This window comes from Lutjanus erythropterus, chromosome 23 (assembly GCF_056507025.1).
Source record: "Lutjanus erythropterus isolate fLutEry1 chromosome 23, fLutEry1.hap2, whole genome shotgun sequence".
Classification (NCBI taxonomy): Eukaryota; Metazoa; Chordata; class Actinopteri; order Lutjaniformes; family Lutjanidae; genus Lutjanus; species Lutjanus erythropterus.
The window spans coordinates 3722002-3739658 of NC_139339.1; the positions used below are offsets into that span (position 1 = coordinate 3722002).

A 17657-nucleotide genomic window follows, 5' to 3' on the forward strand; every position below is an offset into this window, starting at 1 on the left:
TTATCCTTAACCCCAAAACATACATTAGCCTGTCTCAAAAGAGGTTTTAGGACTAAATGTCTTTGTCTGTCTGTCCTTTGTTTCTATATCTTTATCTGTGGAGGCCAAGAGTGGGACGCATGAGGCTCGCAAGAGGACATCAAAGGCTTTAAGTGTTTGAAAATCACATATTGACAAATAAGAATCATGACAAAGTAATACAATTAACTCAGAGACGTTGTACATTTAGAGACAAGGCACTTTTATTGAAGGTGGACATCTGTCATGAGACATTAAAAGGTTTCAGGGACATCAGAAAATCCTGCTAAGGGCCCCTCCAAACTGGCCACACAGTCACACCTGACATCCCAGTGCTCCCACTACAATCCTCCCTTCTTTACACCAGTTTGCTCCACCTGTTGGTCAAAGAATAAGTCTTTATAGAACAGAATGAGGTACCAAAAAAACAACATTTAATAAACAGAATACTTCTACTACTACTACTAGTGAATATTGACATTAATTCATTTCCGTCTTGCATTAGATCAGAGCTGTAATCAGTGGTGGACAGTAACTAAATACATTTACATCAAGTACTGTACTTATTTTGTACTTCTGTTTTATCCAACTTTATGCTTCTTCTCTACATCCCAGAGGTAATATCTGTACTTTATAATCCACAAAGCTGAAAAAAAAAGTTGTTTTCTTACTTTTTAGAGATGCATGGTTCTCACAGGACAGTGATGCTACAGACATTAGATGGTGACCAACCCCTGGTCCTCGGGGACCCCCTGCCTTGCATGTTTTAGGTGTTTCCCTGCTCAGACACACCTGAATCAAATGCTCAGCTTGACATCAAGCCTCTGCAGAAGCCTGACAACAACCTGATCATTTAAATCAATTGTGTTGGAGCAGGGAAACATCTAAAACATTGCAGGGCTGGGAAACACTGTTATAGACCATGATTCATTGCTGTAGTTTGATCTAGTTATATTAAACTGAAACTGAACCTGAAACATCTGCAGCAGTAAACATTAATTAAGTCACATTAATGCAATAATATTCATCCAGAAACATCAGACATAATAACACTGACATTAATATTTTACTGTAACATTAATACTTTTACTTTAAGTACATTTATCTGACAGACGGACAGACGTTACCGAGAATGAATGAGATCAAACTTGTAGAAGGAGGAAACACCTGATACCTGTTGACCCTGTTCACTGTCAGGATGTTGTTTTCTCTTCAGTTTTGTTTCATCCTCTCATTAGAGACATTCAGAACAGACATCGACAGACGCGCTGACCTGAGGGGGAGACGGACTTTACGTCCCTTGTGGGGTCCTACGCAAACTTGCGTAATGTGCGTCCAGGACAGAAAGGCTACAGAAAGAGAAAGAATAAAGACAATGAAGTGAGATCATCATATTTTTGTGTTGAAGGTACATTCCACGTTGGGCGGAGACAGAGGCGTGGTTTAGTTGAGATTAAGCAGCTGTTCATCAGTTTCCCGTCTGTCTTTGTCTCTCGGTTTGAAGAGATAAAATGGATTTTGAGGACCTCAGCGGTGTTTCTGTCCCACCTATAACTTTACATTTGACCCTCGTCGTTTTGATGATGCTTCTCGCCAACACGTCTGCTGAAGGTAAACTCTGTTACTTTATTTATTGTTACTACTACTCGTTTTTTACCAGTTAAATTTAAATTGTTACCCGACAGTGACACTGTAAAATATTCTTCTCAGACGTTAAAAACAGTTAATAGTCAAAATGTCACTAGTCATCCTCATAGACTCAAACTTGGTGCGTTCAGGGTTCAATGTTTTCTTTATTTCCTCGGGTAATTTCATCAGAAATCTACTTGCTCAAACTATTTTTTTTTTTCGCCCTCCACAAAATGTTTCATTTGTTTTCTTTTCATGAATATTTAAAATTTAATGCCCTCAGTGGTGAGTCATATCCAGAAGAGTATTGAATGAACTTTATGACTCATAGCTTCCCTCTTGGACAGCTCTTCCATGATTTCTAATTTTACAAACACAATTCTAAACTAAATAGCTGTAAAAACATGGCACAAAGATCATGTTATTGTGGCAACTGATGATTATTTTCTTTATCAATTTATCTGACAGTTAATTATTTTCTTGATCAGTCATTTAATTGTTCAGTATGTAAAATGTCCAAAAATGTATGTCTTTAATTTGCCTTTATTGTTCATCCAACAATGTAAACCCAAAGATTTTAAATTTACAGTGAAAACACACAGCCACAAATATTCATGAGGAGGCTTGAATGCAGGTTTAGCATCTTGGCTTCATAAATAACTAAATGAACCCATTGTTCAAACAGTTTCAGGTGCATTTTCAAACAAATAATCCAGCTGCTACACAGTTGTTTCAACTTCCTCCAGTTTTAAGCCCCACATCCCGTCAGCAACACAACATCTTTGACTATTTGACTTTCAAAGTACAAAAAATACATTTACATACACAGTAAGTTCAGATCTCCCTGTAACCCAAAAGGCAAACACCATTTCAGAAAAAGGAAAACTAAACAACACAGACTTCTCTTAAAGTTACAATGATAAACTACAAAAAGTGCAGATCCAAGTCAAGTTATATTTGTGCAGGGGACTGCTCTCCTTTAAAACACACACTATGCCTTTAGTGTTTGACTCTGAGATGAACAAACCAGCAATCATCAAGTCTTTGTCATAGAGGTTTAAATGGAACAAAAGGCCTTTTCATAGTCAGTCAACAGTGATTCTGTTCATTTAGGCCAAAGAGCACGACTGTGTGGGAGTTCATTACACTTCTCTGTGGAGCAGTAAGTTGATGACATGAAATATAATGTTGCTGCTGAGCCATGTCGAGCGATAAGTCATGTTTTGTGTGGTGGTGACATCCTGCCCTGCTTTCTTCACAGCCATTCCCAGATTTTAGAAAAACGTCCGTCCTGCCGTGGTTTGACTTTTGAAAACTGGAGCAAATAATCAAAATGTGGGGCGTGGTCTCAATGTGTGACCTGGACCGCAGACGCTGGTGTGGCACGTTTGTCATCTGAAACCAGACAAACCAACCACAGGATTTGATGATGGGCGCACTGTGATTTCACCATGACTTCAAAAGCTAAATCTGCTGATCATGAAATCTGTTCAGTAAACAACATTATAACTGATCTGTATAAGCCGAGGTTATCAAAAGTATCTACTAGTGCTGAATCTATCCAAAAGGGAAACTTAGTGCTTGTTCAAGATCTCAGTTCACTTGATTCTTTATTTTCCAGCCTGAAATTTGGTTTGCATCGTTACAAAAACCAGACACATGCAGTTAAAAAGTCCAAATGCTGTCATACTCTTTAATCTGCGCTCATGGAGTCTCTCATCCAATCAAACTACTTGGTTGGAAATAACTGTTGGGAACCAGACAGTAGAAACCAGACAGCGACTCTGAGCCAGATTACCAAAGCAGTCTGGAATTCTGTAAGGCAACTTTATCTCCAGACAGCCACAATCAGTGTGTGAATTTCATCATCAGGAGTTTCAACAGTGCAACAAAAATAGCTCAGAGGTGAAATGATTAAGCAACTGACAAAATTATAAGGCAACTAACTGTGAAAACTCCATGCACCCATCCTCTCATTGCAGTTTCTCTGTCCCTATTTCCTCACAGGCCCACAAATCTCTTGTATATCTCCTGACTTATGACACTTTCCACACCTTTTTTCCCTCTTTTCATTATCAGAACCTGTTTCTGACTTGCACTGTACAGCGAGAATAAGCCCTACGACTCTAACAAGTCAGACAACAATCCGCCCACACCAAACCAGGCTACCTGGAAAGAAGGGTTCCCGTTTCTCAAGAAAAGTTCTAAAGGAAAATTTAGTCAAATTTGCAGCAGTTATCCAAAATAAATGCATGAAAGAAAACTGATGAATATTAGTTTCTGCAAGAGATTCACAGCAGCGGGGCAAGTTGTTCTGTATTCTTTCCTGAGAATCAAAGTACTTTTTATTTTGTTATTTTGTTAACTATTCATCAGTTAATTGTGAAAATGATGGGAAGATTAATAGATAATGAGAAGAACCATTGGTTGCAGCTCTAAATTGGTCAAAAGTGGTTCCAAATAAAACTTGTGCATTTGTTAAGATTTTAAGAGTGTGTAAGATTTTACAGGGAGGTTACAGGGCAGAAATGAAATATTATATCCTTAGGTATGTTTTCGTTTGTGTATAATCACCTGAAAATAAGATTTTTTTGTGTGTTTGATACCTTAAAATGACCTGTTTATATCCTGTAGAGTTTGGCACAAGCTTGTCGGCCACTGTGGGTTCTCCCACACTCTTGCAACGGCAGAGTGAGGCTTGCAGTCTGCAGACTGGTCCTTCAAGCACCGCTGCTGAAAAGTTATCAGTGCTGAAAATACAACATGCAGCGAAGCAGATTTTAGATTTGACTCGCTTTTTTCAGCAGGTTTTAAATTTCTCTCTCATTTCTCAGGTCAGCTTCGGGTGATTGGTTCGCTTCAGCCAATCGTGGCTGCTCCGGGTGATGACGTCATACTGCCGTGTCACGTGGAGCCTCAGTCCAGCGTGGTGGGATTGACGGTGGAGTGGTCCATGCCCGATCTCAAGCCCGACCCCAACGATCGGCTGAGCCGGGTCGACTATGTTTATCTGTACCGGGACACTCAAGAGGTGACGGACATGCAGATCCCATCATACACCGGGAGGACGACGCTGTTCAGAGACAGCCTGACACAAGGAAACATATCACTCAAGATCACCAACGTGACGCTCGCAGACGGAGGACGATACAAATGTTTCATTCCAAAGTTAAAGAGTCGATCCAATTATTCAATTGTTCTTCTTGTTGTGGGTGAGTTTATCTGATAAAACACTGCTCATAGTCCAGATTAAAGTTGAAACAAAAGATTAATTTCATTATTTGACCTAAAATTAGTGTATTTTATCAACATTTTGTCCTCTCTATACCTTACCAAACAATATATACATGCAAGATCAGTGCCTCAAATAACGTTAAAGGAACATTTCACCCCAGAATCAAAAATAGATAGTTTTGGGGTAAGTTCTGGACTTTATTTCTGCAGGATAATCTGCAAGAAACTGCTCACAACAAGGTCTGCAGATTATCATAAGTAATTCAATTCTTTATCGAGCACTGCAGGAACTTATGTTACCCTGTAATAGTCTTCTTTGATATTGTATTTATCAGCCATTGCATCATATCGTCTGTCCAGAGCCAAACTCAACTAAAACCTTGACAACGGAGGCACCGCTGCAACCCAGACATCAACCGACTCCTGATCCCAAGGAGGCGGATGTGACAGGTGAGGAAATTATTAAGTTTTTTTTATGTTTATTAGTTTTATCTCACTGATAGCAGCTTCACTTTTTACCCTTTAGTCTGCCGTACAAATCCAACACAAGGTGGCTTTTATTGTGAAGCAGTCACAGGAAAAAATAATGTTTACAACTTTAGTGTCAGTGCTCCAGAATTTGTCCAAGGTTGAGTCACATTCACGCCGTGTGTTTGGTGTATCCCAGGAGGTTTCATCGTCTCTGTTTGATTGTTTCTATCAGATGGTGTGTCCGTTCGGAGCAGGGTGATCCCAGCTGTGGTCTCGCTGGTGATCTTGGGTGTTCTTGGAGTCACAATGTATTTGATATACAAGCATAAAAAAAAAAGTATGTCAGTGGCTTTATTTTTCAAATCATCTGTTTTCTCTGATTGATCAGCTAGTTCGTTTGTGTTATTGTGTGACTTTGGTGCTTCTAAAGGCAAAGTTTGGATTCGCCAAAGTTTGTCCAAACTGAGCTGCCATCTACTGAATGTAATACACCAACAATGGTACCAAAGTACCTCACACAACCCCACTTCAGAAAATCCAAACTATCTCTTTATGTGCTTGAAAATAATGGGAACATTTAATTTGATTTTTAGGAGTCAGATGACTAATTAATCATTTTCTATTCTTTTAATTGTCCTTCCAGTTCCTGAAGGTACCTACAGCCTAAGGCGCCTTGCTTAAGGGCACACCGATGTAAGCTGTTATTAGAGGAGAGAGCACTGCACAACCTGGTCAAGGATTCAGACCAGCAGCCCGTCCAGCTTCAGGTGGCCACTGGATCTGCAGAGGGAGGATTTTATGTGTGGAATAAAACTGACTCCCACCAGGAAATTCTGTAAGTTTTTACTGATTTGAACAGGAAGTTACTGTACCAGTGAGCAGCGCAGTGAAGTGTTTTTAAGGCTGCAACTAATGATTGTTTTCAACATTGATAAATGATTTTCTCAATTAATCGATCATTTGTCCATGAACTATCAGAAAATTGTGAAAAATGTTGATTAAAGTCCAAGACGACGTCCTCAAATATCTCGTTTTGTCCACAGCTGAAAACTATTTAGTTTACTGTTACTGTTACTGTTTAGACTCAAAACAAATAACTATTAATCAAAATAGATGCAGATTGATTTGGATTTTTTAGTTTGACCAGCTGTTCCTTCCTCTGCCGTGTGTAATTGATTGATTGATTGATTGATTGATTGATTGATTGATTGATTTAAAAACAAATAAAGTTGAAATTTCCACCTGGTGAAACATTTTTTTCACCAGAGCTGTGTGCTCTGTGCATGGAAGTATATTGGTCTTCATTTTAAAATACTAATCCTGCTAATAATCCCCGTTTTTATTAAATGTATCTGTAATCTGATTACTTCTTTTTTATGTGTAACTGTAATGGAATACAGTTAACAGCAACTTAAAATGTTAAATAATGTTGAGTTTTGGCTTCACACGGGACCCGAACCCCGATACGTCCACCTCCGACCCTCCACTTCATACTCCGTCACCTGACCCAGTGTGAAGTCGTGCTATTTGTGCACAGACTGAAGAGAAATGGCTGCATGAAAGTGAACAACAAAAATTCCTTCAGATGCATCTGAATTCTCTATTTAAACAGGTTTATTGGCACGGAGCTCTTCGTTTGTCAGAGTCCACGCTGACCTAGTTGGAAATTTATCTCCAAGTCGCTTTGCATGTGTCCCTTAGTTGACCATAGACACAAGGAAGCATATCAGCCCTATTTGCATTGTATTTGAATGTGGACGTTTTGGCATTTGCAACCTATAAAGACAGACCTAGTTAGTGCAGTTTGAACAGCAGATATAGGTCAGAGTATGAAGCAGAAATAAAAAAAAGTGCAACTGGTTATTTTAAGAGGTTGAGGTTCTTGTGGGGCAGCAGAATCTAATGTCATGTGGTGTTTTTTTCTTATGTTCAGCTTACCTGCAGCTCGTGGATGTAACAACATCAACTGCTGCAGAGAAACCGTCCTTTTCCTGTTTCCTGTTTCCATGTTTGCTTTGGATGGCAAAAAGATCATCCTGGTTACAACTTTTCTCATGGAAAACATCACAGTTGTGTTAACATCAGTGTGATTTAGAGAAGGATGGAAAAAAAAATAGAACTTAGTGTCACATTTTGCAGGTTATTTTTGTTTGTAGGGTTACTGAGATCTACATGTAGGTTATTATTAGCTCTTTAAAATAACCAAACAACTGCATACAGTGACATGTGACAACTAAAACCACGTCACCAGCTGTGGTACTGTTTTTCAGTTTTGAGACCACATTTGGAACGTGCACCTGCGGTTTTCTTGCAAATTTTTGTGCCACAGCTGAATTTACTTTTAGGTAAATAAACTGAACATCAGGTGAAGTTGAAGTGTTCACTCACAGCTACTGTCAATGTGCCTTTGAGCAGGGCACCTATCTGTTTCTAAAAGAGCAGCTCTAATATTGTAATATTTTTTTAATTTATTTGAAGCGTTTTGCGGTGTTTTTTGTGCTGACGTGTGTGCAGAAATAATCATGTTGCATAAATTTGATTATTCAAATGTTTAAAGCTTCCTGTCACGGTACGCTGCTCACGCTGTAGATGTGTTCGTGGTGTTTGTTCATCTTGTAAGTCATTTTCAGATGCATGGGTTTTATTTTAAAATGTTTCTTTATGTTGTGTCCCTTGTTTGCCTGTTTATTAATTTATTTGTCCATAAAACCTGTACATAAAATGAGACAGATTTTGCACTTTATTTAAGTTTCTGTTTAATGAGAGTTGACAGTTGCAGAGGTCAACTTGGTGACACACAGCTCCCACTGCTATCAGCTGCATTAAATGACCTCTGACAGCGGTTGGCAAAGTTTACCTGATATTCCCTTTTAAAATCCTCACATTTGTTTTTAATCTACCTCATATTCTGATCTTGTACAGTTTAATAAAACAAGAAGAAATTAAATATCATTGGTATGTCTTGTTTTTTGTGTTGCTGGTGAGAACGTGTTTCAGATTAAAAGCACTGAACTCTTTGGAAAGTTATATAACAAAGTTTTTCCCCTCTGGTTGTTTTTGTTAATCTGTGCTAAAAATATTCTTGGGGATGCACCCTAAAGGCATCATAAGAACAGGTAGGTGTGAGTAAATGAGAGGTGTCTGGATAACTTCCTGTAGACTTGCAGATTCTTGATGGAAACTTTTCCTCCCACAAACCCAAACAATGAGACTCTACATACAGAAACCCAGAGACTCTGATGTCTCAGTTTCCTCTACAGTTTCCATGACGAGTTTGAGGATGTGAGCAGGTTGTTTGTTTTATATTCTTTTAATGATCCAGCCAAAGTTCAGTTAAATCTGTATATTGATTTGTGGAGCTTTAAGAGGGAGATTAAAACCTGTGTATTATCGTTCCCAGAGGGATTTATCTGTTCTAACGTTACTGTTCTGATCTGAAGATTTATGCGGATTTTGTTTTCAGATTTGAATTCTACTACTACTGTGTTTATGATTGACTCTTTTCTTTGATTGTTTTCTGTCTTTAAAATAAGGGTTCCTGGAGGGCTGAGGTTCTACCCAGAACTATTTGTTTCTGATGAACCCTTTTTTTGGAGTAATGGTTCATCAGGGGTTCTTTGTGAGACTAAGGGTTCCATTAAGAATGCTTTCTCAAAGAAAAAGTTCTTCAAAGATTGTTGTACTCTTTGACAATCTATCTTCTTTTTAGAACCGCCTGGGTGGGGGTTTATAGATAAAACCCTTGAAATATAAAAGGTTTCTTGTTAGAATCCCTTTGGTGGGTTCCAGAATAAAACCTTTGGAATATAACGGGGTTCTTTAGGGTTGTTTAAATTAATTTATTAAAATATTTCTTATGTTCTGTTTTATATTTTGTAATTTTTCATATTTTAGTCTTTATATTTTATATCTTATCTTAAAGGAGAAAAGGCTGTAAAAAAGCCTGTACTTCTTTTAAAAAATAAATTATACTTCAAAACATAAATAGCATTTCTTGACAATAATTCGCCAATGCTCACTGAACAGTTTTACATAAATATAGTTTTGTTAAAACCAACACACATTAGACTACATTTCTAAAATAGCTGTCTCTTTATTAAGATTTATTGAAATTTGACTAAATCCAGGAAAGACCAGTTTCTATATGGATATTTGTCAGTTCATTCAGTTGGACCGCAGACAGAATATGAAATCTATTTTAAATTTAATTAAATTTAATTAAATTAAATTAAATTAAATTTAATTTTTTTTTTTTTTTTTTTTTTTTTTTTTTTTTTTTTTTTTTATTTTAGAGTTTTCTTACTCTTTATAATTTTTGTACCTGTCAATTTTCATTTTAATTGTATATGTCTTAAACTGTACTTTTGTTTAAAGTTACTACGCGTACTATTCCGGAATTGTTCGGCCCTCTTGGGCCCTCTTCGCCAGTCACGTGATTTCCGAGAGCAAAACAAAACACGGGCTAGCAAAGAGCTGTAATGAAACTGAACCAAAAAGCTCAACTCCCACCGAAATTAACATGTGTAGCACACAGGTTATGCGGTGAATTAGCTAACGACACGGGAAACTAATGTTGGTTAGCTAACCAGCCCCTCTTTACACCATGAATTTAAGAGGACTCTTTCAGGACTTCAATCCCAGGTAACGTTAACTACATGCTAACACTTCGGCTAACTCTGCAGCTAGTTAACATTGCTTGATTGGGCAGGGTTTAGTGTCTCGCTGTACGAAAATAGGCAGAAAATATGTATCTATACGTGTTGAATTGCTTAGAGGTATTTCTAGTAGCTGAACAGATACAATAAGTTATAAAGTAGTTAACTGTGAGTACAGCAGTTACAGCGAAAAGAAGCTATCCGACTAAACAAGGCCTGGCTAACGTGCTAGCTAAGATAACGTTGGGGATTGCTAGTAAAAGCCATCTGTACGTAGCTAAACAGAAATAACATGCAGCTGTTTAGTTAATTCCTCATTTTTGTTTTCAGTAATAACACTTGTTATAATATCTTCAGTTGAAGTATATCAAAAACCTTTACAGGCCACAAACAGAAACCGTTCCAGACTAACAGCTCAGTAAATCTAATTAACACAGATGAAATGAAGTAAGAAGGAAAAAAACAAGACACGTCCTTGGGTAGCTGTAGTGTAATGGGAACTGTAATGACATCTAAAAAATCAGCCTAAACTTGCAACCATACACAGTATAATGTACACACATTGTGGGGTATAATCATAATGGACACAAATGAAGTACAGCCCATCAATATATGATAAAACACTAGGTCCAGTTCTTCACATCATAAGGGGGCAGGTAGGAGTTAGAAGGTTAAAAGAAATGATAACGGTCATTTGACTGGCTAGCTTGGTGGGTGTGTGGTGTGGAGGATGATGTCAGGGTGAAAAACACAGGTCTTTGTAAATCTAATGTCTGTCATGGTTTCAGTGCAGGCCAGGAATATAAGCCCTTTTGACACTCACATTACCGGCCTAGTTCTCGCAGGTGTACAAGTTATTTTATTTATTAGTAGTTATAAATTATAACAAAGACTAAACTAAAGTTGTGCCTTTAAAATACGCCCACACTTTATCCATCTTGCTGTCAATATATGCTGAAATATAGCCAAATATACACACCCTATCGTTATATTTGCAATAGTGACTGATATTAGCAGTCTTCTGTGGCCATCGTCCTAACTTTCATATCTTACTTTTTCTAAAATTGGGACTCTGGTTGCAGGAAGCCCACGCTCTGTGTCATTTATGTTTTTATGGGTCTCTTTCTTTAGGAATTGACATTTTACTTACAAACATTTGGCATACATTTAATCTTCTTTACACTCATTTTTAAGTAAACTCTATATTGATTTGATGCCTTGTAATGCCTCTTAATTGTCAAAACTCCAAATAGCAAGGCACTTACATTCTTATAAACATTTTTTACATTGGTGTCAACTGTCAGACATTTTTCACTCTTTGTCCCATGTTGCAGTAAATTCCTGATCTACTCCTGTCTGCTGCTGTTCTCCGTGCTGCTTTCTTTGAGGCTGGATGGAGTCATCCAGTGGAGCTACTGGGCTGTGTTCACCCCAATATGGCTGTGGAAGCTGTTGGTCATCATTGGGGCCTCTGTGGGCACTGGAGTCTGGGCGCACAACCCCCAGTACAGGTAGACTCTCACACACACATGGATATTTGTGGCCCAATTTAATCTTCTCAATCATGCGAGTGTCCACCATGAAATTTAACTTTCTGATGTTTTGATTTTTGTGTATCCTCTGTCAGGGCTGAGGGGGAGACGTGTGTGGAGTTCAAAGCCATGCTGATCGCTGTGGGGCTCCACGTTCTGTTGCTGATGTTCGAGGTGTTAGTGTGCGATCGCGTGGCGAGAGGAAACTACTTCTGGCTTCTCGTCTTTATGCCTCTCTTCTTCGTGTCGCCTGTCTCTGTAGCAGCATGCGTCTGGGGGTTCAGACACGACCGTTCCCTCGAGGTAAGGAATCTGACATTTATGAGGATACGCTGACACTCAGGAAATCAGTGTGTTTGGAGAGAGTTCAGGGAGATTAATTTGCAAAAACTCTCATTTGACATGTCAATGTATAAATGCTTTCCCCAGTGATGGGGAACCTGTAGAGGAACTCGTTGTGTTTACACCACAAGGAGCAGGGTTCCAGGGACAATAATTTAGACAGAACTTGCATACCAAACTTTTCCCTTCAACATCACAGAAGCCAAAATGTTTCCATACGCTAGCTGTTGAGCCAAGAGGTGCCGGTCGGATGGTATTGATGCAGCTGCTCACACTCAGCCATCCTCACCAAAACTCAAGAGGCAGCCAAGTTCAGAATGTGAAAACGATGCACATGTTTATGTCCGTTACATTTCAACATCAAATTGGTTCAGCTGTAAGGAGCGTACAGCCCAGTCTTAGAGTCACAGTGCATCTAAGAACGCACAAATACAAACATTCGAAGTTAAATATGTTTATTATTTTATTTGGTTTGGAATTGACATGTCAAGTACGCATGAGAGAAACTGTTATTATTGTTAAACACGAGTGCAGTGCTGAAATTTTGTCCCAATCGTCTCTTCCTTCCACTCCTCAGCTGGAGGTGTTGTGTTCAGTTAACATCCTTCAGTTCATCTTCATCGCTCTGAGGCTGGACAAGATCATCACCTGGCCTTGGCTGGTGAGATACAAAAACGCAAAATGGATCCAAATCCATATTTAATTTAAATCCACTGTTGGTGGTAATAATTGTCCTAATGATATGTGTGTGTGTGTGTGTGTGTGCGTGCGTGGGGTGCAGGTGGTGTGCGTCCCACTGTGGATCCTGATGTCCTTCCTGTGCCTTGTTGTCCTCTACTACATCATCTGGTCCGTCCTCTTCCTTCGCTCCATTGACATCATCGCAGAGCAACGGCGAACTCACATCACCATGGCGATCAGCTGGATGACCATAGTTGTGCCCCTCCTCACCTTTGAGGTGAGTTTCAGCTATTAAAGGGATAGTTCCTGAAGTTAGTGTATTCAGTACAGTCGACACCTCAAGTTTGTAGAAGCAGCAGGAGCACCAGCATAGGAAGCTAAGAAGAGAAGACAGGCTAGTTAGTGTATTTACAGCTATATTTTAGACATATATTCCCAAGCCTAAATTACATCTTTCTTTAATATCAATTAAATTCACACATGCCAATTCTCTCAACAAATTAAACAGGAAAGTTGGATCTAAAGCGAATTGTTAATAGTAGTAATAGTAATAATAAAATTAGCCTGCACTGCCCTTAAAACTTATTGTCAGAAGAGTTTTAAATTATTTGTATATATGGTTCTTTTTAAATTGTAAAGCTTAATTTTTTGCATCATCAAAATCATTATAATCTTCACTTTTTGACCAAACACTTCAAAGTGAATCAAAGCAGTGTGGATAGAAGTTTAAGTGAGCATGATGCACATTCGCCTCCTTTGAACTTATAAATGAGAAATGTGTCTCTTCAGATCCTTCTGGTGCACAAGCTGGACGGCCACAACAGTCTGAGCTACGTGTGTGTGTTCGTCCCTCTCTGGCTCTCGCTGCTCACACTCATGGCCACCACGTTTGGTCAGAAGGGAGGGAACCACTGTGAGTATTTAAAGCCAGTAATGTGCTGCTGCCGGCTGATGAATGTTTTCCACAGGGGGTGTTACTGCTATTCTTTGCCATTAAACACTACAGTGCTTCTGCTTACAGTAGTAGATATTATATATTAATAGCTTTCCAATAATACATCTGTTTGTAAAACTTTACCATGGACAGTGTTTGTTAGCTCATTTGTATCTTTATCTGTATGTTCGTTCTTGCTCACAGAGCCAAAGCTGCTGATGTGGAACAACTCTTTAGCTGAAGAATAGGGAAGGAGCTATTTTCATTATTGATTCACCTATATCAATTAATAGGAGATTTTTTTTATAAAGGTATAAATAACCCAGCACCTAAGAATAGACTCTGTTAATGGCAGAAGTTGTTTCCTAGAATGGACTGAAGTGTGAGGAGAAGGCAACATTATAATATTGTCTGGACCCGTGTGGGTTTGTAACTATTAAACTGCTAGTGAAGTAGTTATGAGCAAGATCTCATTTAAAAATGGGGAAGTTGTTTCCAAGTTAGGCCTAATTTTGACTTATTGGGGCCCTACTAACACCTGTATTTGTTTGTTACAGAAGAATATTTATTAACTGTTACTAAGGGAGAATGCACTGTTAAGTTCCTTTTCTGGTCTGATCTTCCTTAGGGTGGTTTGGCATCCGTAAGGACTTCTGCCACTTCCTGTTGGAGCTCCTCCCCTTCCTGCGGGAATACGGCAACGTGTCCTACGACCTCCAACGCAGCGAGGACCCCGAGGCGGCCGAGGATCTGCCCGTCCCCGAGCCGCCGCCAAAGATCGCCCCCATGTTCCACAAGAAGACAGGCGTGGTGATCACACAGAGCCCTGGGAAATACTTTGTCCCGCCACCTAAACTCTGCATCGACATGCCGGACTAAATGTGTCTGAGAGCTGAAGTGGCTGGGACTTCTGTACTGATGTGTTCCAATCAAGAAGCCAAAACAGCAGAGGGCACTGTGTTTGGTTTTTATCTGCTGTTCTGAAGGATTTGGTCCCCTCACCTAAAACTCTGCATCAGTGTGACTGGCTGGGGTGACACTTGGATAATCAGTGGATCCAGAATCCTCACGTTGGTTTCACCGGCTGTCTTCTAACTGTCGAGGATTGAAATCATGGAACCAAAAAGAAAGGAAGGGACTGCTTTTGTTTTTCACCTCTAGGTGAAGTTTCACTGTGTTACACACTCCTAATTTTATCCATTCTGAAGATGGACGTTTTTTTGGGGGGGAAACTGACCACGGAAGCGTCTCAGATGAGACGAAACAGAACTGAGCTTGATCTGCATGGACATGAATATTTGACTCTGACCCAGTCGTAGATCTTTGCTTTAGGTTTGAAGCGTGTCTGAATCAAAGATGGCGCTTGCTTTGTGATGGGGACCATTGGAGAGATTCTCTAGCTTGAATTTGGGATCAGTGTACCCATAATGCTCCTGTTCTCACTTTTGACAATGCAGGTGGAGAAAACAAGGGGAGGTGGAGTTAAAGGAAGGGTTCATATTTTTTCCAGTCTGTCTTAACATTATATAATACTCACATGAGTATGAAAGAGTTGTTGTTCTCTGTAATCACTCTGAACTTGATTCCAATTTAAGAGATGAGAGTCCACAGTTCTTGTTATGCTTTTGACATGTTGGCCAAAGCTAACATGTGGACATTGTCTAAATTAATTTCAGCAGACATTATAAGCTACAAAGAACATAGTGGTGCAGCTGTGAAGCAAGATATGGAAACGAAAAAAGGCAGATCTTTCAAGATGATGATAATGATCATCATCTTCACTTTGCATCAATTATATTCGATCATTAATCATTAAATTAATACACTCCATACCTAGTGGAAGATAGTAACACAAACTTGATTTATCTTTCTGAAGCCTCTTGTTAGCTTTAGCTAAATGTTCAGAGGCGTTAGTGCACAGAACAAGAACTGTAGATTTTATCGCTCACCTCTGACATTGGAGTCAAGCCAGGAATGGATCGCTCTCTGATTACAGCGACTCTTTCAGTATACATCATGCCGGTATTCTTCATTTTAAAACAGACCTGGAAAAAATCAGAGCCTTTCCTTTGAAAAGAGAATAATGGAAACGGCACTTTGTTGACTTGTCAGTTTTTGTATTCCTTTTATTTTTGTAAATAAGAGAAGTTGTCAAGTTAGGGACCAGAGTGGAGATGGCAGGGTTGAAGGTTAGAGGCAGACCTGGAAAAAAAACAAAAAAAAAACAAGAGCATTTGTAATCACCAACTTCTGTTTTTATTCAACTTGAAGAACCATCTGTGCAAGAGTCACCATGTTAAATCAAGACTGTGTTAAAAAAGTTGATAACCACTGAATAAGATTCTCAGTTGACTTTTTGGTTTGTCTTGTCGTTCATATTCTCACAGTACACAGTAAATACAGTATCTCATATGGGACTCACAACGCACAAAATTACGGAAATACATTTTTGGGTGTAAAAAAAATACAGTAATGTATTTGGAGGCCATCAGCTATGATGTGTGTTCAAAAGAATTCCTACACATATTAGCTGTAACAGATCAAAACAGTGAAACATACTTTTCTGACCCTCTCTAATTGAGTTGACAGTTTAACTCCCGAGGTTCCTGTTTTGTCTGCGCACATTGCCAGATTTTCTAATTTTTACCAAGTTACCCATCTCTTCTTTTATTTTGTTGGACAACCTGATTGCTGGAGTGTGTAAATTTTTTCTACATGGTGTCTTTTTTTTCCCATTAAATTGGTCTGATTTACTCATAACTCTCCCTTAATTCTGCAAGTAGAGCAACCTGAGTTTTGTTTTGTTTTTTATTCTGATGATTGCTGGTGGATTCCCAATAATCATCAGACAATGTCACTGTTTTGTCCATATATTTATTTTAGAATTAAACTCAGATATAAATCCACCCTAAAACTGCATGATGTCATTATGTCACATCAGATAAACAGTTTTTAACTTTACTTTTTTGCGTCAAATAATGGCATTTACTTTATTTTCCCATTTCACCTGCAGTAGCGCTTACAAAGCAAGGGTTCCTGCATGGCATTGTGGTCTATTGAGGCTACAGTCAACATCTCTGCCTCTTCTATAATTAATTGGTATTTCCCTGCATGTTATTTGCAAGTGATTTAGGAGAACTTGCTGCATTCACCAATTTTCTCTCCATCTTCTCTATCAAGTATTTTTCTGAATTTGGGCTGCAAATAATTAATCTGTTGATTATTTTCTCAATCGATTAGTTGTGTGTGTATTTGTGTGTCAGAACTCATCAGAAAAAGTCGATTCTTTCCTTTACATCCCTCCTGTCTTTACTCTCACAATGTCACTTTCAAATACATTTCAACATGTCAACATGGACAGACAGACTAATTATCTGACTGTAAACAGCGGCCCCTCCGTGGCTGCTGCTGCACACAGGTTTACAAGCAAATGTGAAGATAAATCTGCTTTTAATCCCAAAAGTTGAAAAAATGATTTCCTCATGGATCGCTGCTGCCAAGCTTGAGGTGCAGGAGTGAAAATAAATCCTCTTTTTAATCCCAAAAGTTTGGAACGCCCTCTGAGCTCTCCCCCTGCCAATAAAGGAGACGACATCAGAGCAACTGTGGTATTTCATCCTCCAGAAGCTTCAGTCTGCTACCAACCCTCTGATCCAGAGCTCCCCACCTCTTTCTTTTTCTGTCATCAAACATAATAATAACGATGAACTTAATTAACACTCTGAACAGTTACAAACTGATATACTTGTGTCAAAAAATCATATAAAGAATAAAGAGGCAAAATAATGTTCTGATGAAAGTGGAAACAGCAAAGTATTTTTTTTTTATCACAAATTGATGCATTTAAAAATTAATTTATTTCCTTTTTAAACTTCAAGAAATACAACTTAAGTGCACAAAATGAAATAAATAAGAGGATCAATTAAACCTGTCAAATCCTTCACTAAAATTCATCTAATCAAAGTTGCACAACTTTTTGGGACTCTTAACTTATGGAAAACAAACCCACTTTTCTTTATTTCTTGTCTCCATCTAGTGGTGAATAGAAAAACTGCAGCTTCATTCATTCAGTGACCTAATGTCTTCAGGAACGGCCGTGCTTTTACTCTGAAAGCTGAACACGAGAACCGGAAGTCTTTACGCTTCTGTTTACTTCCAGTC

The 17657-nt window shown here is 38.7% G+C and overlaps 2 protein-coding genes and 1 long non-coding RNA gene across 4 annotated transcripts; 2 read left to right on the plus strand and 1 right to left on the minus strand.

Moving 5' to 3' along the window:
• Positions 1–217: 217 nt before the first annotated feature.
• On the minus strand, positions 218–1397 carry LOC146305406 (uncharacterized). The gene is made up of 2 exons (XR_014769149.1): positions 1193–1397; positions 218–395 (listed from the first exon to the last, which is right to left on the minus strand). It is a non-coding gene; the product is annotated as an uncharacterized LOC146305406 (long non-coding RNA).
• Positions 1398–1463: 66 nt separating this feature from the next.
• LOC146305407 (myelin-oligodendrocyte glycoprotein-like) lies at positions 1464–6634 on the plus strand. 2 transcript variants are annotated; one of them, XM_084712955.1, is made up of 5 exons: positions 1471–1629; positions 4482–4859; positions 5242–5331; positions 5585–5689; positions 5996–6634. In XM_084712955.1, the coding sequence occupies exons 1-5, from the start codon at positions 1530–1532 to the stop codon at positions 6031–6033; spliced, it is 711 nt and encodes a 236-aa protein (XP_084569081.1). In that variant the 5' UTR covers positions 1471–1529; the 3' UTR covers positions 6034–6634. The 2 variants fall into 2 exon arrangements, with proteins under 2 accessions (XP_084569082.1, XP_084569081.1); XM_084712956.1 differs by lacking the exon at positions 5585–5689 and having other exon boundaries at positions 1464–1629.
• A 3149-nt stretch (positions 6635–9783) lies between these two features.
• On the plus strand, positions 9784–16791 carry tmem185a (transmembrane protein 185A). The gene is made up of 7 exons (XM_084711625.1): positions 9784–9993; positions 11342–11518; positions 11635–11842; positions 12459–12542; positions 12663–12839; positions 13352–13475; positions 14125–16791. The coding sequence occupies exons 1-7, from the start codon at positions 9956–9958 to the stop codon at positions 14373–14375; spliced, it is 1059 nt and encodes a 352-aa protein (XP_084567751.1). The 5' UTR covers positions 9784–9955; the 3' UTR covers positions 14376–16791.
• The last annotated feature ends 866 nt before the right edge of the window (positions 16792–17657 follow it).